General features: G+C 48.3%; 5 protein-coding genes across 8 annotated transcripts in view; 2 read left to right on the forward strand and 3 right to left on the reverse strand.

The window, feature by feature from the left end:
• Nucleotides 1-23,382, forward strand: part of fam13c (family with sequence similarity 13 member C) — a 386,051-nt gene extending 362,669 nt beyond the window's left edge. Inside the window, exon 13 of the mRNA XM_052079759.1 lies at nucleotides 23,267-23,382. The gene's annotated coding sequence lies outside the window, so the exon portion shown is untranslated. The remainder of the gene's footprint in view (nucleotides 1-23,266) is intronic.
• On the reverse strand, nucleotides 60-5,875 carry ecd (ecdysoneless homolog (Drosophila)). The gene is made up of 14 exons (XM_052079744.1): nucleotides 5,735-5,875; nucleotides 5,427-5,656; nucleotides 5,237-5,354; nucleotides 5,047-5,134; nucleotides 4,688-4,866; nucleotides 3,348-3,540; nucleotides 3,131-3,259; nucleotides 2,877-3,002; nucleotides 2,705-2,790; nucleotides 1,608-1,711; nucleotides 1,209-1,452; nucleotides 878-948; nucleotides 587-798; nucleotides 60-416 (listed from the first exon to the last, which is right to left on the reverse strand). The coding sequence occupies exons 2-14, from the start codon at nucleotides 5,629-5,631 to the stop codon at nucleotides 201-203; spliced, it is 1,971 nt and encodes a 656-aa protein (XP_051935704.1). The 5' UTR covers nucleotides 5,632-5,656; nucleotides 5,735-5,875; the 3' UTR covers nucleotides 60-200.
• fam149b1 (family with sequence similarity 149 member B1) lies at nucleotides 6,091-15,339 on the forward strand. 4 transcript variants are annotated; one of them, XM_052079732.1, is made up of 15 exons: nucleotides 6,091-6,543; nucleotides 6,933-7,046; nucleotides 7,282-7,426; nucleotides 8,662-8,810; nucleotides 8,891-9,040; nucleotides 10,033-10,355; nucleotides 10,432-10,574; nucleotides 11,732-11,782; nucleotides 12,153-12,262; nucleotides 12,482-12,709; nucleotides 12,796-12,943; nucleotides 13,029-13,154; nucleotides 13,228-13,309; nucleotides 14,835-14,975; nucleotides 15,038-15,339. In XM_052079732.1, the coding sequence occupies exons 1-15, from the start codon at nucleotides 6,497-6,499 to the stop codon at nucleotides 15,118-15,120; spliced, it is 2,040 nt and encodes a 679-aa protein (XP_051935692.1). In that variant the 5' UTR covers nucleotides 6,091-6,496; the 3' UTR covers nucleotides 15,121-15,339. The 4 variants fall into 4 exon arrangements, with proteins under 4 accessions (XP_051935692.1, XP_051935693.1, XP_051935695.1 ...); XM_052079733.1 differs by having other exon boundaries at nucleotides 12,799-12,943; XM_052079735.1 differs by having other exon boundaries at nucleotides 12,838-12,943.
• dnajc9 (DnaJ (Hsp40) homolog, subfamily C, member 9) lies at nucleotides 15,825-17,626 on the reverse strand. Its single transcript, XM_052079788.1, has 5 exons — nucleotides 17,334-17,626; nucleotides 16,704-16,844; nucleotides 16,351-16,605; nucleotides 16,174-16,260; nucleotides 15,825-16,083 (listed from the first exon to the last, which is right to left on the reverse strand). Exons 1-5 carry the CDS (start codon nucleotides 17,505-17,507, stop codon nucleotides 15,979-15,981), a joined length of 762 nt encoding a protein of 253 aa, XP_051935748.1. The 5' UTR covers nucleotides 17,508-17,626; the 3' UTR covers nucleotides 15,825-15,978.
• Nucleotides 18,897-22,894, reverse strand: ndnfl (neuron-derived neurotrophic factor, like). Its single transcript, XM_052079749.1, has 3 exons — nucleotides 22,641-22,894; nucleotides 22,442-22,563; nucleotides 18,897-20,394 (listed from the first exon to the last, which is right to left on the reverse strand). Exons 1-3 carry the CDS (start codon nucleotides 22,817-22,819, stop codon nucleotides 18,980-18,982), a joined length of 1,716 nt encoding a protein of 571 aa, XP_051935709.1. The 5' UTR covers nucleotides 22,820-22,894; the 3' UTR covers nucleotides 18,897-18,979.
• Nucleotides 23,383-23,844: the final 462 nt, after the last annotated feature.

Below are 23,844 nucleotides of genomic sequence, written 5' to 3' on the forward strand. Positions count from 1 at the left end.
CGTCTTTGTACAACCACTATCACCGATTTGAAAGCCAAGGCCCTTTTTTTTGTTGCAAAAAATATTTATTGCGTCACTGCATACCAAATGTATCTACAGTAATTTCAACACATTCTTCCATGAAAAAAGTATGAAAAACTTGATTCTTCTTTTCACGTCGAGAAAGGACAGTTTCCTCTCACTGAAGGACTCGCAGCCCGCTACGAGCGGTCCGAGTTTGGGGGGAGGTGTACCCCCAGACTCTGGAGCAGGTTGGAGGCGGGTCCGGCCAGCCCTTCCTGGCAGCTGAGGGATTCCACAAGATTGGTGACCAGGTTGAGGTCCACGTCTAGAGGCCGGAGCTCCTCCGCATCCTCGTCCGATGCAGCTGAGCTCGGGAGGCCCTCTGTGGCATGCGCTTGGGCGGACGCAGACGTCTGCGGAGAGGACGAGAGGTTTTCATTGGCGTTGCTTTGTGCGGTTACCTCTGCAACTTTCTATGGGTTTCTCATTTTAAACACTTATGTCTAATATAGCATCTGTACGATAAGGAGAGATGGGACCTTTGGAAAATACAGTCACTGTACCCATCCGTCCTTGTTCTTACCGCCTGATTAAAGCTCTGCCCGATATGCGTGTTCATCAACTCCCGGTCCATCTGGTCCATGTATCCTTTAAGAGTATCCAAAGCTTCCATCCCATCCATCTCCGCATGACCCGAGGGCCCCTCTTCTATGTCTTCATCTTCCTCGTCCTCAACTCCTTCCCATTCATCTTCACAAAGATCATCTGAATCGAGCGTTTCTTCCTCACTTGTGACTGAGGGGGAGAAAAAAAAAAAAAAAAAAGAAGATTCAAGTAAAGTGAAGAGGACGTTTCAAAAAAAGCATCAACATACCCAGTATCCGTTCCATTTCTTTTATGAGGGTGGGCATGTCGTAGTCAAAAGGATTATTGCATGAATGGTTCCTGCAAGAAAAGACAATAAGAGAATATTTAATATTAATAGCATGCAAAGAACTAATGTGAGAAACTTTTTTCAGTTAAATAACTGCTCCAAAATAACTGCGCAAGAACAAACAATTTTGAAATAATTCATGCAAAAGTTTTGAACTTAAAAGTACAATGAACTGTTCTTGGGCAGTTATACCCAGTGTACCACTAGAGGGAGCCCATCATTCACAAAGCTTCCGAATCAGAGCTGACGGAGGGGAGTGGGGGGGTCTCACCATGGCAATTCGGCCCCCAAGTACGATGACTTGGCATTGAGGAACCGCGTCATCTTCTGGCTGACCCCCAGCAGACTGTAACCGGCCTCCTCTTCTTCGTTTCTGTTCCCCGTCTCTGTGCTCCCGGCAGTTTCCGTCTCGGTAGGCTCAGGACATTTGGCAGTCGTGGGCTTCGGTCCGTACCCGGACCTTTCCTCAAGCATGCGCTCCAAATCCTGGGCGGTGACATTCAACCAGTTGTCACCTAAAGATGACCATGAAGAAAACATATTCTTGACATCCGATCCAAAAGTAGAAGCCACTCGCTTGGTGGCCCCGCCCCCAGCTGCGCCATAATAACGACAGCCAGACTGGCCGTTGGCTGAGTAGTCAACGGACATTGTTTGGTGTTGCACTTACTGTCCTCTTGTGGGAGCTGTGCCTCTCGCTTCCTCAACTCCTCCACGTCGATGGGACCACAGGAACTCAGGAGTTGAAGAACCTCCTCCCCTGGAGACGTGTCACTGCAAGACATGTCACTTTAAGATCAAATTTCGAGCTTTTCCGACACCTGACACTTTAGGTCAATTACAGGAGAAATATTTTTACGGTCACGTAGCATGTGGATTGAGGGAGCGTTCTTGAGGCCAATCTTGAAACTGTCCGTAAAACTTTGCGGCGGGCCACCCGCATTTAGAAAAACAAAAAGCTGTATAATTCATAGGCGGCCCGGTAGTCCAGTGGTTAGCACGTTGGCTTCACAGTGCAGAGGTACCGGGTTCGATTCCAGCTCCGGCCTCCCTGTGTGGAGTTTGCATGTTCTCCCCGGGCCTGCGTGGGTTTTCTCCGGGTGCTCCGGTTTCCTCCCACATTCCAAAAAACATGCGTGGCAGGCTGATTGAACACTCTAAATTGTCCCTAGGTGTGAGTGTGAGTGCGGATGGCTGTTCGTTTCTGTGTGCCCTGCGATTGGCTGGCAACCGATTCAGGGTGTCCCCCGCCTACTGCCCGGAGACAGCTGGGATAGGCTCCAGCACCCCCCGCGACCCTAATGAGGATCAAGCGGCTCGGAAGATGAATGAATGAATGGATGTATAATTCATCATCGCCAATCTGTCAGCGGAACTCGTTTCTGATTTGGTCTTATTTAGGAACATTCCCGAGGACAAGTAGTGGCTCAGTAAAGTTCAGTTATATTTAACTTTTGAGTTCGATACATTGGCATTTTGGGAGCATGTATTAGAAAAAAACACACACAGTAGAGAGCAAAAAGGGTGTGAATTCCCGGCGAAAAATTCTCAACATGGACCCATTCTGGGGACCTTTGGGGAAAAGGACAGGGTACCTGTTTTGGACACTTTGGAGTTGATTTAGAGGGTGTCAAAGTGAGGACCGGCCAAAATGTCCTCACTTCGTCAAAATGTCCTCACTCTGTTGGTTAAAAACTCATGCCGGTCCTCACAATGTTGTGGGTACAAGAACACACACACACACACACACACATTAAAAGTTCTCACCCGGATTTTGAGGCGACCGACTGTTGAAAAAAGTTTTCCGCCGATGTCATGAGCTGCCTGAAACGTGCCGAACCCTCGATCTCTTCCTGCATTTTGAACACGAGAGCATCAATATCTTCAACGGGCTGATCGCTGCGTCTATGTATAAGGCATTCAAAAAAGCCAGACTGACCCGGAAGTAACCGTTGCTCTTCAGACTTTGCAGGAAGCCTTTCCACTGAGGGTTGCAACTGACCGAGGAGTCGCCGTCCGAAAGTGGCAGCCTGCACTTGGCGCACAAGATCTCAAAGCCATGAGCCTGGGACGCAGAGACGGTAACACGCACACGCAGACACACACAAAAAAAAAAACAGGCACAGTGGTTAACACTTGTCGCCGGTAAAATCAACGAGCCGTCATACAATATATCTAAATATATTGTCTCACCAGTTTCATGCCAAGCTCGTGCGCTTTGTATCGGGGGTCCGAGCGGGCGGGCATGGTGAAGCCGCTCCGCCTGTCCGGAACGAACTGCTGCTGCAGCAGCTGAGCATACAAGCAGCGAGTGAACATCACCTGAAAAAAGACATCTCGATGTCAACGGCCGGCAGGTACCGCTGTGAAATCACGTGGGGGGGGGGGGGGGGGGGGGGATTTGCGTTACCGAGGTTAAGACCCGCGTCTCGGGAGGGAAGTTCTTGAAATTGCGGCACGCCTGCAGGTCGACGGGGTCCCGCAGGTAAAAGGCGGACACGGCGGGGGCCACCAAGTCGGGCCGCTGCGCCAAAACCATAGCCACGCCCGCCGGTACGAAGCAGTGGGCACGGTGCTGGCTGGCTCCGATCTTCGCTGGATACCTACACAGGAATAAATGGTACATTTCATCCGGCCCTTGGCCCCTGTCATAAAATCAGTGCCGTCTGGCCCGCAGGTTGGGCGCAATGGAACACGTGTTGCATTGACTGAGGTCTCGTAGACTGGCGAGTGATGTTTCATAGAGTACTGCTTCCCTCTAGTGGCTAAATGAATAATAGCATTCACTAAATGAGTAATAGCATTTAGACACTAGGGGGCATCACTCACGAGTTAACAAGACATCACTCCGTGTTTATATTGACTGATATGTCATATTTCAAATGATCCTTGCAGTTGTGGATATGTGTATTGCTTGTTCATTTCCCTGTTGTTCGAGTCAAAGGTTTTGTGACTATTGAAAAGTCATGGCGATACATTTTATGTTTCAAATCAATCAATTTGCACTCAGGAGACTTCCGTTTAAGAAAAAGGCAAGAGAATAATCAGTTGCATGTGATATACCCGTTTCAAATGAACCAAAAGAAATTCTTAAGATTGTTGAAATTAAAATAAAAACGGAAATGTGAAACAGACTGGCTTACTAAAATTTGTTGAACAATATTGTTGTTCAATGTAAAGAATGTCAGCCAAGGTCGGCCCCCCGACATTTTACCACATAAAATCTGGCCCCCTTGGCAAAAAGTTTGGACACCCCTGCACTATAGGCATGATTATCTTGTGTTGTGGTGTGTGTGTGTTAAGTGATTTTGAAATTTAATACATGCGATTGTCTGCGTCGAGCGTTTCCCAAGCAGATAAGGGGAGGAGCTAAAATCCCCATTAACACACTCCGCACCGCAGGATCATTGCTCAGCACATACATCCGATAATCGGGCCTTTGACGGCTCAAATTCAGCCCGATTGTTGTATGTGTGTACTCCATTTATCGAGCTGATCCTTCTCTGATGCCTTTATTCATTATCTAAATGATCTCCAAACAACACAGCCAGCTGTGTCTCATTTTCGTGTCTCCTCCGTGAAGGACACAATCTGCTGCTCTTGTATACGAGCATGACGCTTATGACAATCTAAGTCCTAGTAAGTGACCTGCATGAATTGTTTACTAATCCAATATATGTATACTTTTAGCCTTAGCAGATAAAACAAAATAATTGATTTAGAACAGACGATACGTTTGCGTCCTCTCACCCATCCAGCCGCTTATCCAGGACCGAAGTAATCTTGGGGCTTGCCCGACAAGCTTCTGGCTGTGCGGAGAGTAGCGCAAGAGCTTGCTGAACACTCGGTACCACATCCTTCGGGATCCCCGTCGGAATGGAACGCGAAGGGCAAGGCAGGAGATGCAACGCGCCACGGTAGATGAATATCTGACAAAAATAAAACAATGAGTGGGAATGTTATACGTTAGGCCGCTTTCGAGTGTCGTCGTATCGCAACATTTTTACGAGTCGGAGCATGAGAATCATAGCCGTAAAGTATCTGCACTGGGGTATCTGCATGTGCATTATACCTATTGTTCTTGAATGCACCACGTCCCAAACACTCACCCTGTTCTCACTGGTGTCCGGATCCAACCATTTAGGGAGATGATCTGCTGCTTCAATTAGAAGAAATTCACCATCGGTGTCCTCAACTCTGCCAGAAAATAAGTATAATAATTCAAAAAAATAAGTAGCTCACTTAAAACAGCACAGGAATAGGCTGGGAGGTAAAATGATAGAAAATGTGTTTCCCCACCGTGCAGCAAGTGCAGGAAAAGCCTCTGTAATTTGTTTCAGGAGGTAAACAATAAACCACTCATCCTCCACGTTGTCGCCGAACTGGGTGACACCACCGATATGAGCCGGAACACCCGCTAAATAGAACAGTGGAGTATATCATTAGCTTGCAGTGTGGACTAGAAGCCATGAGTGGATCATACTTCTACCTTTCTCAGGACAATACTTGATGTTAAAAGGCTCATTCTGCCAGATGTACTGCATGGACAGTGGCGCTATTTTTGCAAGGATCTCCTCCACAAGACGCGAGAGCTGTTCCTCGGTGTGTTGTACCGTAGAACCGGCCGTCTGCGTCAAAAAGAGTTTGTACTGGACTGCGTCCTCCTGTACAACTCTCCTCTGGAGAAAATCCATTGCTTGCTGCAGTGTTATTGAATCCCTGTGGGGAAAAATATGTTGAGGGTAATTAAGGAGAGCGATGTGCAAATTTCACCATTCATACACTCGATGACCTTACCTTGATTTATTAACAAGATGTTTAATGTAAATATTGTAACTAAAGTTGGTACTTTTATGAACACCGCCATCACGCCATTTTCAATCCTGATTATCATGCGTCCTACCCCTAAATACTCTCGACTCGCCAAATCGAAAAGAGACGTTCCTACACTATGACCAACATCACTTCATAGTTTGTGTACCTCAAAAATAATTATTATTTTAGATGATGATTATAATTTTAATTACAATTAACATTTATAATGTCTTTTAGGAACGTCAATTTATTTTCCAAATCAAGGAGCGGTAAAACGCTATCAATACCAGACGGATATATTTTAGAACGCAACCATTGATTTCGCAATGAATGCCGGGAATTGTAGTTGAACGCAGGTACCATGCCGGGTCAAGCCAGGCAGTGTAACCATGACAGCCGTGTTGTTGGCGGTGCTAAATGCCAGTAGCAAAGGCGCTCACATAACCGTAGATAGCATCGCATTAACCCGTTGAAAGTGCAAGACGATAAGATGGGTGACCGCCAAACATACTTTTTACACGCATCAGAGTTTTTGAGGAACTAGCGACGCTGCTCGGGTCATGTTAGCTAAGCCGCAAAGTGTATCTGCTAACTAACGTTATCTTCCGCGTTTGGAAGCCAGGTTTGCACTTTTGTGCAAATGTTTCGTTTATTTCTACACTTGAGCAGTCCCATTCGGGTTCAAGATGCGGGGGCGAGGAGGCGAGAAGAGGGCGTGAGCATTTAAACTGGGAGGGTAGGAGAATGATTTCACGTTACAACAGGAAACCTGTATCGCACAAGCTAGAGATGTAAGTACGAAACATGACGAACCCAATAATGATTGTGTCACCATCACGACAGCTAATAACGCGAACGTAGTATCTGTCTATAAATTCTGCATTATTATATTTCAAAGGCATTTTCAAGTTGTGGATGCAAACCTTGTACTGTATACGATTAAATTGGACGGGATCCTCACTTTACGATGATTTGAAGTTATGAACGGCGCACAGTGAACTCCAGGTTGCAAGGTGTCGTCACGTGGCCCAATCATCATTCTTATAATATGATAATTTTATATTTATGGTCTAAAATTACCCTTTTGTTCTTGTTTTGACACATCTTTATTCTAATGAAAAGGGAAAAAAAGGAGGGATTCATGGTACGTGGTACTTCATGGGTTTGTTTTTCTGTGCAGCCGTGGCCTGTCTCGCAGCAGCCTCGACCACCACCCTCTCCCGGAGGAGGCAGACAGCCAGACCCCTCACTGCCTCCTCGATGACGTGGATGAGGCCGTCTCCGTCCGCATCAGGCGAGCCAATCCTCACTCCCTCTCCAGGCAATCGAGCAAGTCAAGCGAGAGAGCTTGAAAGTCGAAACCGCATAGATTAATTGCTATCGTGTTGCCAAAAGAAGAACGAATGAAGACAGCTTGATGGAATATTCCATGAATTTGACTTTTGCTCTTTGTTTTTCCACTAATTATGTGACTAACCCCCAAAACCCAGACCAGACTAACTGTAAATGAATCCTCTTTTTTGATCTAGTTCTGAGACATCGGGTGCTTCCAGCCCCTCCGACTGTTCCACCGTCATTTCTGTGGACTCCAGCCGGTCTTGGTCGGGCATCCACAGCTCCGCAGGCACCGGCGTGTCCACAGAGAGGAGTTCCGTCTTTTCTTGGGGCTACGATGTAAGACCCCCTCGGTTTCCTCGGGTACTCTATGTGATGTCATGAGTTTTTATCCACGGAAGAACATCCTCAACAAATCCACGGGAAATGTTGAAGGAGATATTTGATTTGTTTTCACAAGGCCTGCGCCCGCTGCGTGTTGTTTGCAGGCACAGTTGGTCCTATATCCTATATATATATATATATATATATATATATACTCCATATTTTTTTTCAAGGCCTCAATATTTTATTTATTTTCACCGAAGAAGGCAAAAACTCAGTGCAAAGAAATTCTGTGTGTGTATTCCAACTGTGCTTGTTCTTTTTTTTTGTTCCCATGTGGTACAGTCTGCATTCAAATTCAAAAGGAATGAGATGAGTCAACTAATATTGATGATAATTACGAGCTTCTGACCCAGCATTCACGGCGTTCATTTTTTTGTGCTTGTTTGTTTATTTTTCTCTGTAAAGACTTGCATTGTTGAGGAACCGAACATGAATGAGAAAAAACAAAAAACGGCAGACACATCGAACCTGGCTAGAAGAAATTTGATATTTTAAAATCGCTATACACAAGTACAAAAAAAAAAATGTCTGTAGCACCCCCTAGAGTGGTTTGTTGGAGCCCTGACCCGTACGTTTGACCAATGGCTAAAAAAATTGGGAGGCACCCTTAGAAGTACCGCCCCCCACCCACCAAAAAAAAGGCTTTGGTCGTCACACCCTAACATGTACAAGAATAGAGTTATGAATATTTGAAAGTACAATTTTGGCCCATTTTTGCCCAAGGGTTATATTTTTCTCCTAAACGGGCAACCCGACTGACTTCAAACTCGGGTTGTTCCATCTCAACACAAAATGTACCGGTACATCACTGGTGGGGAAAACTCTTGTTGATTCGATTGACAAGGTTTGATCACAATTTGTCAAATTACCGTATTTTCCGCACTAAAAGGTGCACTGGATTACGAGGCGCACCTTCAATGAATGGCCTATTCTGACATTTTTTTTTCATATATTGGACGCACTGGATTATAAGGTGCAATGTACAATGCATCCACTAGATGGAGCTGTGCTCCTTCCGTTCGACTCGAGAGGCGTTAATGAGAGCCTCCAAAAGAAGTAAATTGGCGATTACTTCAATGGAACTACGACAATTGAAAATAATGCAGCGAAGCAGAAAATCAAGCGAGGAAATCACAAAATCTATAGCACCCCTACAGAACGGAAAACGCTGCCTTCCTCCTCTGCAGGAATTCGACAAGGCGGCTTCCCGCCAAGTGCAGCAAATGTTTGATGAGATCGACAAAGAGCTGTATGAAGGTCCAGGCAGCGGGAGAGGAATACTCCCGGGACTGCAGGAGGAGTGTCAGGAGTGGGCCACGCGCTTCCCTCATCTGCGGTTGGTCTCCAGCCAGGAAAATGGCAGCTAAATCTTTCTTGCATTCAAAGCCAAGTTTCTCTTGTGTTTGTGTGACTCAGGATCCTGGGCACTCAATTGGTGTGTCCCAGTGATGAGGGCTTCCAGTGGTACGCCACCTCAGGGACGGTCGGCAGCAACAGCGGTCTTAGCCCGTCCGCCGCCCAACAGGCCGTCGGGAGGCCAAGTGAGAAAGATGACAACAGTACAGAGTGAGTTTTCGCTTTGCTTCGGCACGCGCTCGCTGACAAAACACCCGGTACGCCGCCAGTCCGATTCTGCTCATATCAAAGAGGATCCCCCCAAATTTTTTTTGCATATTTGTATGGACGTAGTTGTGTCTCTCAACATGGTACACTCTTCTTAAAGTACCCAACATTCTATATTCTATATGTTGCTGAAAAATAAAATTGTGTTTTTATTTACCCACATTCATTCATTCATTCATTCATTCATCTTCCGAGCCGCTTAATCCTCACTAGGGTCGCGGGGGGTGCTGGAGCCTATCCCAGCTGTCTTCGGGCAGTAGGCGGGGGACACCCTGAATCGGTTGCCAGCCAATCGCAGGGCACACAGAAACGAACAACCATTCACACTCACACTCACACCTAGGGACAATTTAGAGTGTTCAATCAGCCTGCCACGCATGTTTTTTTTGGAATGTGGGAGGAAACCGGAGCACCCGGAGAAAACCCACGCAGGCCCGGGGAGAACATGCAAACTCCACACAGGGAGGCCGGAGCTGGAATCGAACCCGGTACCTCTGTACTGCGAAGCCGACGTGCTAACCACTGAACTACCAGGCCGCCCATTTACCCACATATGAAAAAAAAAAACCCCGCGATATTTTGACCATGCTTATTTGGAAACATAATGCCTCGAGATGACAGCGATACACTACATGAAGCACCTCAACTTACTTCAACCTAGTTCCTCGGCACCGAGATGCCACAAGATGTCAGATGAGCCATAATCTTAGCCTGAGCATAAAACAGCAAATAGGTGAGCTTTTCTGCACATAGGTTAAAAAAAATGGGTGTTTTGGTGAATCTGCAAATCGTGAATATGTGGGTGAACACCGTCTTGTATTTTCGCTTCCGCAAGTTAAATTATTGTTAAATTATTAAATATTATTGATATACCTGCTAACTGTAGGGGGAAAAAAGCGGGAAAATGCACATCATCTTTTTTCCTGGGTTTTAAGGTTGAACGTGCTCGGCCGGAGCGCGGCGCTGCTCAAGTCCAACTCGGCGGAACAAAATGAGCCGTTAAGCGGCTCCACACCCAAAGTGATCGAGGTGGAGGGCCACATGGAGGAGTACCTGGCCTTCGACCGCATCAGCCTGGAGGATGAAAAGGAGCGAGCCTGCCCCGAGCCTTGCCCGAGACGTCGCTGCATGCCTCCCGTCTCGCCCTACCGTTGCCGCCGTCAGGCAGTGCTGGACCATTTGTTCGACGACATGTGGCGCCAGCTGGTGGGCTGCATGAGCGAGCTGCTCCACCGCCAATGGGAACATCGCCCCTCCAGTAGGCCCGCCTTCCCTTCTCGTGTCTGATGTTACTCACACGAATCATCGATTGGTTGAATCGCTTTGATTGACAGGTGATGAAAAGCCTTTTGGCAGCTTGAGTCCAGCGTCGCGGAATTCCTTGACGTTGTTTTCCGCAGTTCCAAGCATGCTGCCTAAGCTCGGCCAGAGCCGTGCGTTGGCTCCGCCTCCGCTCGCCACCGGCTTGCCCTTCCAGGTAAGCGACTCCATTAACGGAACCAGCTTTTAAATAGCAACAGACGAGCTTTACATAAAAACGGTTCACATATGCGTGTTTATGAATGCCGATAATCGGTATTCCTTCCACGCAGAAAGCGCCAACTGATATTCAAATAGGGGGACCCTTGTGGCTGCGAGGCAGACTTCCGGACCTTTACTAGCGCTATGATGTTTGTCTTGCCTACTTATTGGTTAAATTTGTTTTAAGGATTCTTTTTTTCCCAGACAATGAATGGCGGAAGTGACAGCCAAAACCGTGTATGTCAACGTAATAGTTATTCATTCATTCATCTTCCGAGCCGCTTGATCCTCACGAGGGTCGCGGGGGGGTGCTGGAGCCTATCCCAGCTGTCTTCGGGCAGTAGGCGGGGGACACCCTGAATCGGTTGCCAGCCAATCACAGGGCACACAGAGACGAACAACCATCCACGCTCACGCTCACAACTAGGGACAATTTAGAGTGTTCAATCAGCCTGCCACGCATGTTTTTGGAATGTGGGAGGAAACCGGAGCACCCGGAGAAAACCCACGCAGGAGAGAACATGCAAACTCCACACAGGGAGGCCGGAGCTGGAATCGAACCCGGTACCTCTGCACTGTGAAGCCGACGTGCTAACCACTGGACTACCGGGCCGCCTATGAATTATACAGCTTTTTGTTTTCTAAATGCGGGTGGCAATTTAGAGTGTTCAACCAGCCTGCCACGCATGTTTTTGGAATGTGGGAGGAAACCGGAGCACCCGGAGAAAACCCACGCAGGCCCGGGGAGAACATGCAAACTCCACACAGGGAGGCCGGAGCTGGAATCGAACCCGGCACCTCTGCACTGTGAAGCCGACGTGCTAACCACTGGACTACCGGGCCGCCTTAGTTATTCATTGCCTGGAAAAAAAAAGAAACCTTCAACCTCCTTTGCTAACTTTTAGCCCCCCCTCCCTTTCATGCTGTCTATGCACTAACCAATCAAATGAATTCATGCCCCGTTGCCCCATCGCGCAAATCCATTTACTTGTATCACTGTTTCCTCTCCTCCGACCTTTTCATCGACATCTACCTTTTTTTCCCCCTCCCTTTCTCTTTCCCGTTACCTTCTTCACGACTATCCGCTGTCTCTCTCCGGCCACTCACTTAAAGAAGAGCCCCAAGTCCCGCCAGAAGCCCCCAAAGCAGAAAAGGTCGTCCAGTGTATGTAAATTCCCTCTGCTTGGAGCCAAAATGGCGACGCGCTGCTATTCTGGCTCCCCTCGCCTTTTAAGCTCGAGACTGAGCGTGCTTGTGCTTCTCCAAGAGCCCTGAAAGCTCTCGTGTGTCCTGAGAATGCTCTTTTATTTCAAAGTCTTGCCTGTGAATGTTTGTTTTGTTGGTGGCCTTGCAGTTTCAGGGGGGGGGGGGGGGGGGGGGGGGGGATGCTGCATGATAGTTAACGGAGGAGATGCTGGCTGGATTGTTGACATTAAAACAAACTAACCATCGGAGCACCGGGCTCCTTAAAGTAAATTTTAGTGAGGTTGTGTTGCCTATAATCTTTATCCCTTGTTTTTTTTGGCTGTCTCAGCAGGGGGGCCGGGCCTTGATCGGAGGCGTCCAGAAGAACCTGAATGACCTCATCATGATCCAAAGCATCCCGCTGCAACAGAGGAACCTGGCCGCGCTGGACAGAACTCAGTGCGAATTACAGTGATACCCATTGAGAAAGAAGCCTCCCGTGAATAGCAAAAATGGCCCCCCCAAAAAATGCGAGGAAACCATGATCTCAAAAATTTAATTCATTTTACAACCCCCCCCCCCCCCCCCACACACACACACACAAATATGAATCAACAAATTAGCAAATAGCAAGCTAATCACTTGGCACGCATCTTTTCTTTCATTCCCTCCCGGCAGGGAGCCGCCGGAGGAGCGCGGCCCTCTCAGATCGGGTTCGGGCACGGCGCCGGCCGGCAGACCCCGCCCTCGCCGGGTCCTGGAGCAAAGCTCGTCCTCGCTGACCCGCCCGCCTCATTCGGCCCGCCGTAGAAACCTGGCACCCCGCACGCTCCAGCCCCTCGTTCCCAGTCCGAGCCAGCCCAACGCGGCCGGATCTATGGATGAGGTCATCCGTGGTACGCGGCTGTGAGTTGGCCCACTCGCGCATCCTGAATGTAGATCAGTCGGGCAGAGCGGTGACTTTTTTTATTTTTTTTTGTCTTCTTTCAAAGCAGACACTGTAAACTAAAAAAAGTGAATGCATTTCTCCAAAGACCAACTGCCAGTGACCGGCTGATGTCTCCATTATTCGCACTGAGCAGAAACACGCTCCTGCCGCCCATTGGCGCCGGAGACACGGAACAGTACAAAAGCGCTCAGGTAACATCATAACAACTTCGATCGATTCCGCATTATTTTACCACATGAGAGAAACTAATAATTCTGTCTCATTCCTTTCCAACAGCGCCATAAAGGTCCATCCAGCCGCGCCCACAGCGCCCTAAACGACGATGTCGCCCCTTCAATTCCGAGGGATCGCCTTTTCCCGTTGGACGTCTTCTCCCGGCCCAACACCACACACACATACAGGGTATGTCGTCGCCTGTTGTGGACGCATTCTTTCCCGCTCGCGCTGTGGTCTGAGCCCCGATGTCGCCCCGCAGTCGGACACGCCTTACCGGCGCTCCTTCACTGTGCTGGACAACATCGGACAGGGGAGGCCTGGCAGAGCCTCGGTTGCCACAGGTGGGACACTTACCTTTTATTGGGGGACACACTGAAGACCGGAATATAGGAACTTAAACTTTCTAGTAGGCCACGGAATCCAAATTTAAAGCAGTATCATATTGCTACACCAGGGGTCGCACTTTTTCCTGTGAGGGCCACATAACTTTTCCCTTCTCCGATGGGGGGCCGGTGTCAGTTTATTACAGAAAAAGTGTGACGATCGTAGGGGAGCTTAAAAAATTTATTGTTTTCCAGAAAGCCACACATAACCAAATAATTCTTTCCAGGTTTTTTACAGAAAAAAAGTCAGGAAACAAATAATAATACTATTAATGAAATAAATAATAACTAAATAACTCTCGGGTGGCCCGGTAGTCCAGTGGTTAGCACGTCGGCTTCACAGTGCAGAGGTACCGGGTTCGATTCCAGCTCCGGCCTCCCTGTGTGGAGTTTGCATGTTCTCCCCGGGCCTGCGTGGGTTTTCTCCGGGTGCTCCGGTTTCCTCCCGCATTCCAAAAACATGCATGGCAGGCTGATTGAACACTCTAAATTGTCCCTAGGTGTGAGTGTGAGTGCGAATGGTTGTCCGTTTCTGTGTGCCCTGCGATTGGCTGGCAACCGATTCAGGGTGTCCCCCGCCTACTGCCCGGAGACAGCTGGGATAGGCTCCAGCACCCCCCGCCACCCTAGTGAGGATCAAGCGGTACGGAAGATGAATGAATGAATGAATAAATAACTCTCTCTGGGTTCTTCATAGAAAAAAAAAGCCATGGAAAATCAACTTTCTGTTGTGCCATGCACAATCTTAACAGATAAAAGTTCAGCTCAGTTCTCAGAGCAGAATCTCTCTGATACATATGAGCAGTCTCTTAAAGTTCTTGTGTTCCTTCCTTATAACCCTTTTGTAGGTTCCAGTCGGCTTGTAGACACCGCTGTTTGCAGTTAGGGGGTTTTGGGGGCCTTTTTTAACACAGTGATGGGTCATTTTGACCCGAGGACAACAGGAGGGTTAGAGGGCCGGCCTAAATGTGCTGACGGGCCGTATCCGGCCCGCGGGCCGTAGTTTGGGGACTCCTGTTGCACACACCTGTTCCGGTTTCAAGGTGTCAAACGATGACCGTGACAAATATAAAATGCACGTGAACTCAAAAATGTGACTTGGCAAAATTGAGCACCCAACCAAAGCAGCCCATGCGCATACCGAGAGTGAAGCACGGTGGCGGCAACGTTATCCTCCCTGGAACTGGGGCCTTGACAAGATAGAGGCAATTATGAATGGTTCCAAATCCGCCGGGCTTCTGCTAGAGAGAACCTAATGTCAGGAAAAGCCTCCTAGAACATCTGAACTTCATTTAGCATTAGGCACTTGGATGGTGGCAAGTGTGTCCGGACTCCCACCTCAGCTGATTTTGATTGGTCAATTCTGCACGCAGCCGCATAACGGTTCAGACAGGGTGTGCACACTTGCGCAACCATGTCGGAGTAGGTAATAAAGATCCAGGACATTTGTAACGCTCTTACTTTGGTCCCCCCCTCCCCCAAGACTCCCTCGGGATCGGCGTGACCGGCATCAGCCTTGGGATCGGCAGCTCCTCTTTCCTGGACTCATTTTCCCACCAGCCGCTGGGCCGCTGGCCAATCAGGGACGAGGATGAGGAGACGGACTTTCAAGCCTCGCAGCTCGGTTAGTAGTCGGTTTTAACCTTGATAATAATAATATAAATGGCTGAATTTCCTTTCTTGCAGGTCCGCTGGTGCCCGTATCCCGCACATCTTATTCTCACAGCCGGGGAGGCGTCGCATCCCGACACAGCAGACCAGGAGTGTAAACTGTTGGCTTCAAATCGTCTCCATGCACTTTAGTCTTTCTTCTCAATACTGGACAGATGCAGCGCACAGCTAAGTGCTCACACTTTTTTTTTTTTGTTCTTTCGCAGAAACATTTCATACTGTTCATGTGCCCCTTTGTTAAAAATCTATTTTTGTAATTTCAAATCAGCTTCTGCCAAAAGAAGAACACTGAGCTGGTGTTGGAGTGCTTATTTTAATATGACATCTGCTCTCCTCTCGGACTGCAAAACAGCAATCTTTTCTGTGCTGCATTTAAAAACAAAAAAATAAACACTCCCAAAAAGAAACGCACAGAACAAATATTAACATCTGTACAATTTTAAAGAAAAACACATCATATTAACACAGCATATCTCTAACAATCGACTCGCCCATCTGTCAGGTGTCCAATGTAGTACCAAGAATGAACTGTGTGGGGCAGTATAGTGCCACATGGCAACCAGACTCCCCTAAAAAGCAAAAAAAAGAAGTTGAATATTCTTTTCAATGTCATGATTATTAAAAGGTTCAATATTTATTGATCCGACTTATTACAAGCGGATCGCAGAGGAAATATCAGTCTTAACACACACCTGACAAGCGGGCCCGAGTTGACTTTGAAAGCAGGAAAAAAATGCTAATTATTAATAGCACATGAGTACTATGCTTAAGCGCTAAGTGTCGAAAAAAAAGGCAAGGCAAGTGGTGTACAAGAATAGTAATTTATTGGCAACATAAAATGCACTTTTATTTTATTACATCAACATTAGAATACTCAGATGATACTGCCGAACTAATGGCAATAAGCATTAACTAAAAAAAAAAAATGTCCATAACTTAAAGGGTGTGCATGCACTTCACTTCTTGGCCCTCTTTGACGATTTTCCACCTTTTTTTGAGTACTTTGCCTCCAAGTCAGACAGGAAGTTGTTGAAGCTCTGCTCCCTGGATGCATGTTTTTGCTGCACCAAAAAACCCCCCCAAAAACGAAGTTTGATTAGTTCCGGAAAAAAGCAAGCAAAGCAAACGTGTACACAAAAGGCGTTTGCAACCTTGATCATCTTCATGAGGCTGTCGTCCTCCTGGCCGAGCCCCATCTCCTTCTGCATCTCTTCTGCTTCTTTTCGCTCTCTGTCCGCCTGGTTTGAAAATCACATTTAGGATACTGGATAGTGAATTTCTGGGCATGTGTGTTGGGTCGCGGAGGGATAAGGACAGGAGGCACTCACCCTCTTCCTGCGAGCCCTTTTCTTCTTGTCGCTCTCCTGCGCAAAGGCGGGGAATTCTTCCACTTCCCCATCCTTGATAGCGGCCCGGATGATGTCTCCGAGTCTGGGCTCGTCGTCGTGGGAGCTGCACAGCGCTGAAGCCAGGATGGCGTCCATGTCTCCCTGGTGCTGCGTGTACAACTGCAGTAAGTCCTTCCTCTCCTCGTCGGAGCCCTTGTATTGCTCCTCAAACTCAAGGATGTCCTGCACGGTGATCTAGAGGACAACCGGATTGATATTGTGCGGAAAACGGCCATCTCTTTGAGAACAGCCTGATGGATTGTGAGCTCACCTCGATGAATTTCAACACTTACTTTGGGGAAGAGCAGCCTCCAGTAGTCCTCCCAGCAGCGATCCTGACTTAAAATGTCAGACTCCTCGTCCACCACGCCCTGCTCGTCATAGATGACCCGCTGTTCCTTGTCGCTAAGCACTGCGTACAACTTGCCCAACACCTGTGAGTGAGAGAGGGCGTTTTCAAAAAGGAGGTGAGAATCATTTGAAATATCTTTAATGCATCAGTTTCAGTTATTGATATTGTAAGGCCTCAGAGATGTTTTTCGAACAGATTACTGCAACCACAACTCAACACTGTTATGTAATCATAATTGTAAAATGCCTTTTTTTTAGTTGAGGTGCCAAAATAAAATGTGGAGTGCAAGCATTTTGGGTTCAAACGCCTGCCCTCGTACTCTTGTTTAGCCAACTGCTTAAAAATGCATCGAAACGATGCAAAAACCCGACTACTCAATATTACGTTGTACGATTGTACCGATCTTCTATAAACATCCGACCAGCTAAAGCAGGGGTGTCAAACTCAGTTCCTGTAGGGCCGCTTCATTCGAATCAGGTGTGTTGCAACAGGGAGACTGGGAAACATGCAGGACAGCGGCCCTCCAGGACCTGAGTTTGACACCCCTGAGCTAAAGGCTAGTAACAGTCACCTGGAACTTCTCGGTGGCCAGCGGGTCGTCGGGGGCTCGGTCGGGGTGAACCTTTAGCGACACTTTGTAGTAGCTCCTGCGGATTTCCGTCTCGGTCGCCTCCTTGTTGATGCCCAGTACTTCGTACAGGCTCGCCGTCTTGAACAGCTCCTGGCACCGGTCGAGCAAACCCATTCTGACGTCGCTTCGCTTTGCCCGACGTTTTGAGTTCAGCCAGGCCAGTAGCTAACACTTTGCTTTGGTTGCTGCTTGACAGTTTTGGCGCGCTAGAGACCGCGACATACATCCGCACAGGCACAAACGCGCTGACGTCATATTCCAACGTAATGTTCTATTGGTTACAGTGATTTGGCGTCATATGTACGCGACAGACCTTGTTGTTGTGATAGTTTGTTCGATCGAAACAGAAACGTCATAACACATGACTCAAGTTTCATATTTTTGTAATATTTCACAGCTACCAGTTATTACTAATTGACAGCTGGTTCTGCTGATGTTTTTGTTACATTTAATTGTGGGGCAAGTTTAAGATTTTATAGATAGATAGACGTGTTTCTCAGTCACGAAAATGTATTAAATGACCAGAAGACGGTTGACGCAGCAAGATGTCATGACATTTCCTGAACGATCTGAGCAGTTGTTTGGCATCAAACAAATGTAATCTTAAACACCACTTTTTTGGGGACATGGTTCCGTGGTATCTGGGTCTTGCTACTAAGTATTCATAATACTTTATTGTATTCCTTTCTAGCGTATGTTTCAACAACAAAAAAGTGCATCAAACCAAAGTCTAACACTGTTCATGTAGAGTGGACCCAAATAAACACACAATACATGTGTCGTGAAATGGCCGTCCTGTCAGCACTGACGGAATGCCCACCTCGGTCGGGTTCAGGCCTTCAGTCTGTTTCACTGTCAAAATGAGAAGTCTATTGTGACTAGATAGTGAAAAATGTAGCGATACCGCAGAATTTATTGGGGCGTTTGAGACAGCACAAGAATACATCAATGACAATGAGGCTATAGTCACAAGTAGTTTTTTTTTCTCCACTTCTTCATGCGAAAAGCATAACACAAAGATACACATTTTTGACTTTGAACTAAGCATCTGTAGATTGCACTCTTGCTGCGCTGGTACAATAAGCAGCACCGGAAATATACACTTACAAATCCCCCCCCCCCCCCCCCCCAGCCTCCCGCTGCTCCCCTTCCCACCCACATATCTCAGATGTCATCCAATTATTGCCCCATCTGTTTCTGTTGCATATTTGCCACATGGACTCTGTTGTTTTGTATTTTTTATTTTTATTTTTTGCCTGTGTGCTCTGACAACACAAACCTCATCTGTCCTTTGTACTCGATCACAAAACGAGTACTTGGACCGCTGCCACGTCTTTATCACGATGGACGATTAAAAGCAACGCGAGCATTCTGTTGTAAATATTAAATCGGGAATCATCTGAAAATTTGCTGGTGTGCGGATTCTTCTCGTGTCCCGAGAAGACGACAAGTGGTCAGGCTAACTATTGCTCCTCCAAAAAGGAATATGCCTTTTTTTTCCCCCCACCCCACAACAGTCAACTGGCTTCATTCTCATGGTCAGGCTTTACAGTTTAGTCCACAACCCTCCTGCAGGGGGCGACATCTCAGCACTCCTTCCTGGTCTTGACTGTTTTGCTGGCATACTTGACAGGAATCCCCCAGCGTCTCATTAAATAAACATCAAACACATAAGTGGTCCCTGGCTCCAGCCCCCCGATCACAGCCGTAGTCACGGCCCGCCTCGGGTTCAGCTCCTGGAAATACTTGCAGAGAACCCTCTCGGTATCCGAGCGGGATTCCGGTCCCAGGCAGGATGCGTTGAGGGTGTCCTGGTCACGTCGGCCCCCCTGCTTTCGCTGGTACACACAGTAGAGGCTCCTCTCTTCGGTGCCCATCCAGGCTAAGGTGACACTGTTGCACCCGCGTAAGCGGTTGAAGGATTTGACTTGCAAGGTGGACGGAAGGGATGGGACGCCCTTGCGGTGGTACGCCGACGAGGTCTGTAATTTGACCGAAGCCTTCAGACCCCCAGCTAAGGCAGCGGTGGAGCTCTCCTCGCTCAGGGCGGGTCCTTCCCTCTCCAAGTGGATGAGATAAAGCGGACTTCCCTGGAGCCAAATCTGTACCAATTCCTTCCCCACGGCCTGGGTGGTCAAAACACGAGCTTTACCGGACACGGTGATCTTGAATTTGCCGCCCCCTCCGCAGCTCTGCGCGGTGAGCAGACCACTCTGCTCCGAGCCGCGAGGACGGAAGCTGAAAAACGACTCTGATCTCGGGCCGCTGTCCTGGAAGGTGACCCACCTCAATTCGCCTTCCCTCAACACGGTGACGGACGGCCGGGCTTCCCCGTGGGTCCGGGCGACGGTCCCCTCATAGGCCGCGCTGGTGCCGTTCACTCGGTCCCTTGCGAAGACGTCAAAGTAGTACGGCGTGTCAGGTAGTAGCTCGGAGACTGTGCAGATGCTCTCTGTCCCCTCGCAGGCGCACCGGAGATCCCCATGAGAAGATGGACTCTTTTCCTCCAAGTCCACCTCCCACTGGTCCCACCACCACTCCTTCAGGATGGGCCATGCCGTCATCGTCCTCTTCTTCTCCGTCTTCTCTCGGTTTTTATTCGTCTCCTCCCTGGCGCTCTCTTGGGCCGCGCAAAGGCTGGGCAAGTTGCGTTTGGAGTTGACCAGGACGCAGTAGTCGTATTTGTCCTGAGCGGGACCAGCCAGGGAGGGGCTGGGAGTCCAGCTGAGGGTGACGCTCGTCATCCCCACGCCCAACGTGTGTACTCGGGGGTCAGACGGAATGGCTGGGAAAACGCCCGACAGGCCCGGGCCTTGGTGGAGGTACACGGTGGCTCTGCCGCCGCTCTGCAGCTTGGATCGCAACCTCAGGATGTAGATGGACGCACGAGGGGACGTCGGACCACTGTAGGTGTTCACTGTCCCGCCGGAAAAAGTGTGTATTTTCTCCTCCGTCCCAGGACCTCTCCACCACATTTCGGGCATGCTTTTTTTGGAGCTCCCTGTGGGGGGGGGGAAAGAATGCTATTTAACATGCCGTAGTTCTGCCACCCATCAAGTGTGAAATTAAGCAATCGAGTCAATCTACCACGTTATGAGTGAAGCTAATGAATGCTAAAACTGTTTCAATGAGTTTCATATAAAGAGTTAAAAGGGGGGCGACCCGGTAGTCCAGTGGTTAGCACGTCGGCTTCACAGTACAGAGGTACCGGGTTCGATTCCAGCTCCGGCCTCCCTGTGTGGAGTTTGCATGTTCTTCCCGGGCCTGAGTGGGTTTTCTCCGGGTGCTCCGGTTTCCTCCCACATTCCAAAAAACATGCATGGCAGGCTGATTGAACACTCTAAAAATTGTCCCTAGGTGTAAGTGTGAGCGTGGTTGGTTGTTCGTCTCTGTGTGCCCTGCGATTGGCTGGCAACCGATTCAGGGTGTCCCCCGCCTACTGCCCGAAGACGGCTGGGATAGGCTCCAGCACCCCCCACGACCCTAGTGAGGATTAAGCGGTTCGGAAAATGGATGGATGGATGGAGTTAAAAGGGCTGGTGAACATTGTCAAAAAAATAAAGTTATTTAAATAAAGTGACCTCATAAATTAAACTGTAAGCTATATTTTGTGCAACACACAATCCCGAGAGCAGTGGAAAACATCACAGTAGTTATCGACACATTTACTGGAACTTTTAGTTCAAAGACGAAAATCATTCTCATTGTTTGTGCCCTACATTTGCGGACCTTGGATGAATATTGGATAGCAACCCAATTTTTCAAGAGGAACCCCCTCACCCCAGCATATAATTAAACCATAATTATCAATTCATTGGAAAGTGTGTGAACCTCATTTGAATGATGTCACCGGTAACTGAAAAAAAAAACAGCCGATGAGAAATCTCTCTTCAACTGTTGCAGAATCAAAGTGAATAATTCACACGGGCAACGGGGGACCCGCCAACTGAGGCTCTGAATGTTTCATGCGTCATTTTATCATGTCATTTGTGTTACTTTACCATGTGGAGAAGTTGGTTTGGCTGACAGGTTGGGAACTCTTTGAGCTGAAACGGTTAAATATCCGTTCTTGAGGCATTGTGATTCACTTTAGTGGACTCTCATCTTCTCATGTTACGAGTTGCTAACACAACACAACACGTGTCCTGGGTAACCAGCGTAAACTCTACCCTTAGCAAGAACGTTAACGCTACCCTTAGCACCGATGCTAACACCACCCAAAACGTGTTCCCGTTGGTGCGCCAATTGTATGGAAGCAAAACCCAACCCTTCACAGTACCCTTAGCACCAACGCTACTAGTTACGCGAACAGAACGTCGGAGTGTCCTGATTGATCCACAAATGTTTTAGAAGCCAAAAACGCGACACACGACTCAAAACATCACACCTAGCACCAATGCTAATTTTAACACAACACCGGGTGTACCTTGGCTGGTCCAACAATAGGCTACTATTGAATTCAAAACACTGTACAACACTGAGAGTACTCTTAGCACCAATGCTATCGCTTGTGCTAACTGAACTCTCGATGTCTCCCAGCTGATCTGCCAATATAAAGAACCAAAAACACAGCACACACTTCTATAGCTACACCACGCCTAGCAGTAATGCTAATCTCAGCACAACACAAGATGTGTCCTGGCAGTTGTGTCCTGGCTTGACACAACTGATCAGAACACTTAACCATGCTAATGCTAATGCTAACACAACACAACATGTGTCCTGGGTGACAAGCGTAAACTCTACCCTTAGCAAGAATGTTACCGCTACCCTTAGCACCAATGTTAATACTCCTTTTTTGGACTTTTCTCGTGCTTTTTTTTTTTTAATGGTACCCATTTGATTCATTGATGACTCTAAATTATCCACATGTGTGAATGGTTGTTTGTCTATACCAGGGGTCCCCTAACGCTGGTTCTCGAGAGCCATATCCTGCCGACACAACTGATCTAACCTCGTCTCTTTCTAGCTCACCCATGACCCGAATTAGCATAAGCCCGACAGAAAATGGATGGATGGATGTTGCTTTATGTTTGCAGTTCACTCACACTCTTGACTCTTGAGAAGTTTGTCCTTCAGGGTGCGAGCAGCCAGACTCCACTCAATGGGTGAGTCACAAGGACTGACCGTCACTGACATGGCCGCTGCCTTCCTCAGTGTGAAGTACATCCTGTGGAAGAAAGTCATCTTGAGAAACTGATCGTAGCCACCGACAAGACAATACAGTTGTGCTTGTTGTTGCTCCACCTGCGAGTGCGTCCTTTAGGGAGCGTCACAGTGGTGAGCTTCCCTTCCGGTAACCACGCGGTGGGCCAGTGGGTCACCTCGTTCTCAGGCGCTGAAGCCGAATGGGCCGGGGGCCACGACGGGTTCCAGAACAGTACCAGAACTGCACCGAGACAGCGGGACAGCAACGCTGGCGACATTATTCCAGTTTCTTCGCTTCGGCCAGTCCCCACATCTGATTTTGTCTTGGTTCTAGAAACGCACAGAAGGGAAAGCTGTTCGTCACATCACAGCAGAACTTGTTCTACTATTTTAACGACGATTTGTGTGTCTGCGTGCATGTTATCTATATCATATATTTTTGTGTTCGTGTATACTGCAAGGCGGCCCGGTAGTCCAGTGGTTAGCACGTCGGCTTCACAGTGCAGAGGTACCGGGTTCGATTCCAGCTCCGTTCTCCCTGTGTGGAGTTTGCATGTTCTCCCCGGGCCTGCGTGGGTTTTCTCCGGGTGCTCCGGTTTCCTCCCACATTCCAAAAACATGCATGGCAGGCTGATTGGACGCTTTAAATTGTCCCTAGGTGTGAGTGTGAGTGCGAATGGTTGTTCGTTTCTGTGTGCCCTGCGATTGGCTGGCAACCGATTCAGGGTGTCCCCCGCCTACTGCCCGGAGACAGCTGGGATAGGCTCCAGCACCCCCCGCGACCCTAGTGAGGATCAAGCGGCTTGGAAGATGAATGAATGAATGAATGAATGAATGTATACTGCACCCAAGCACCCCTTCAGTTACACTTTCACCAAAAATGTATATATAAAAAAAATCCTAATTAAATGAAAAAGCAGGTCATCTTCAACCTACGGTGGCCCATCACCCGCATCACCGGAAGTTGTTCGCCGTCAGCAGTCGGTCGAAGATTGGTTGCTTGAAAAGTAGATCTTCGGTCAAAAAAGGTTCGGCGCCTCTGGGGTAGTGCAGGAAGTTCTGACTTCACAGCTATACCGATAACCTGGTCGGCCATTTTTTTTTTTTGGTGAGCTTTATTCATTCATTCATTCATTCATCTTCCGAGCCGCTTGATCCTCACTAGGGTCGCGGGGGGTGCTGGAGCCTATCCCAGCTGTCTCCGGGCAGTAGGCGGGGGACACCCTGAATCGGATGCCAGCCAATCGCAGGGCACACAGAAACGAACAACCATTCGCACTCACACTCACACCGAGGGACAATT

Source organism: Hippocampus zosterae, chromosome 11 (assembly GCF_025434085.1).
Source record: "Hippocampus zosterae strain Florida chromosome 11, ASM2543408v3, whole genome shotgun sequence".
Lineage (NCBI taxonomy): Eukaryota > Metazoa > Chordata > Actinopteri > Syngnathiformes > Syngnathidae > Hippocampus > Hippocampus zosterae.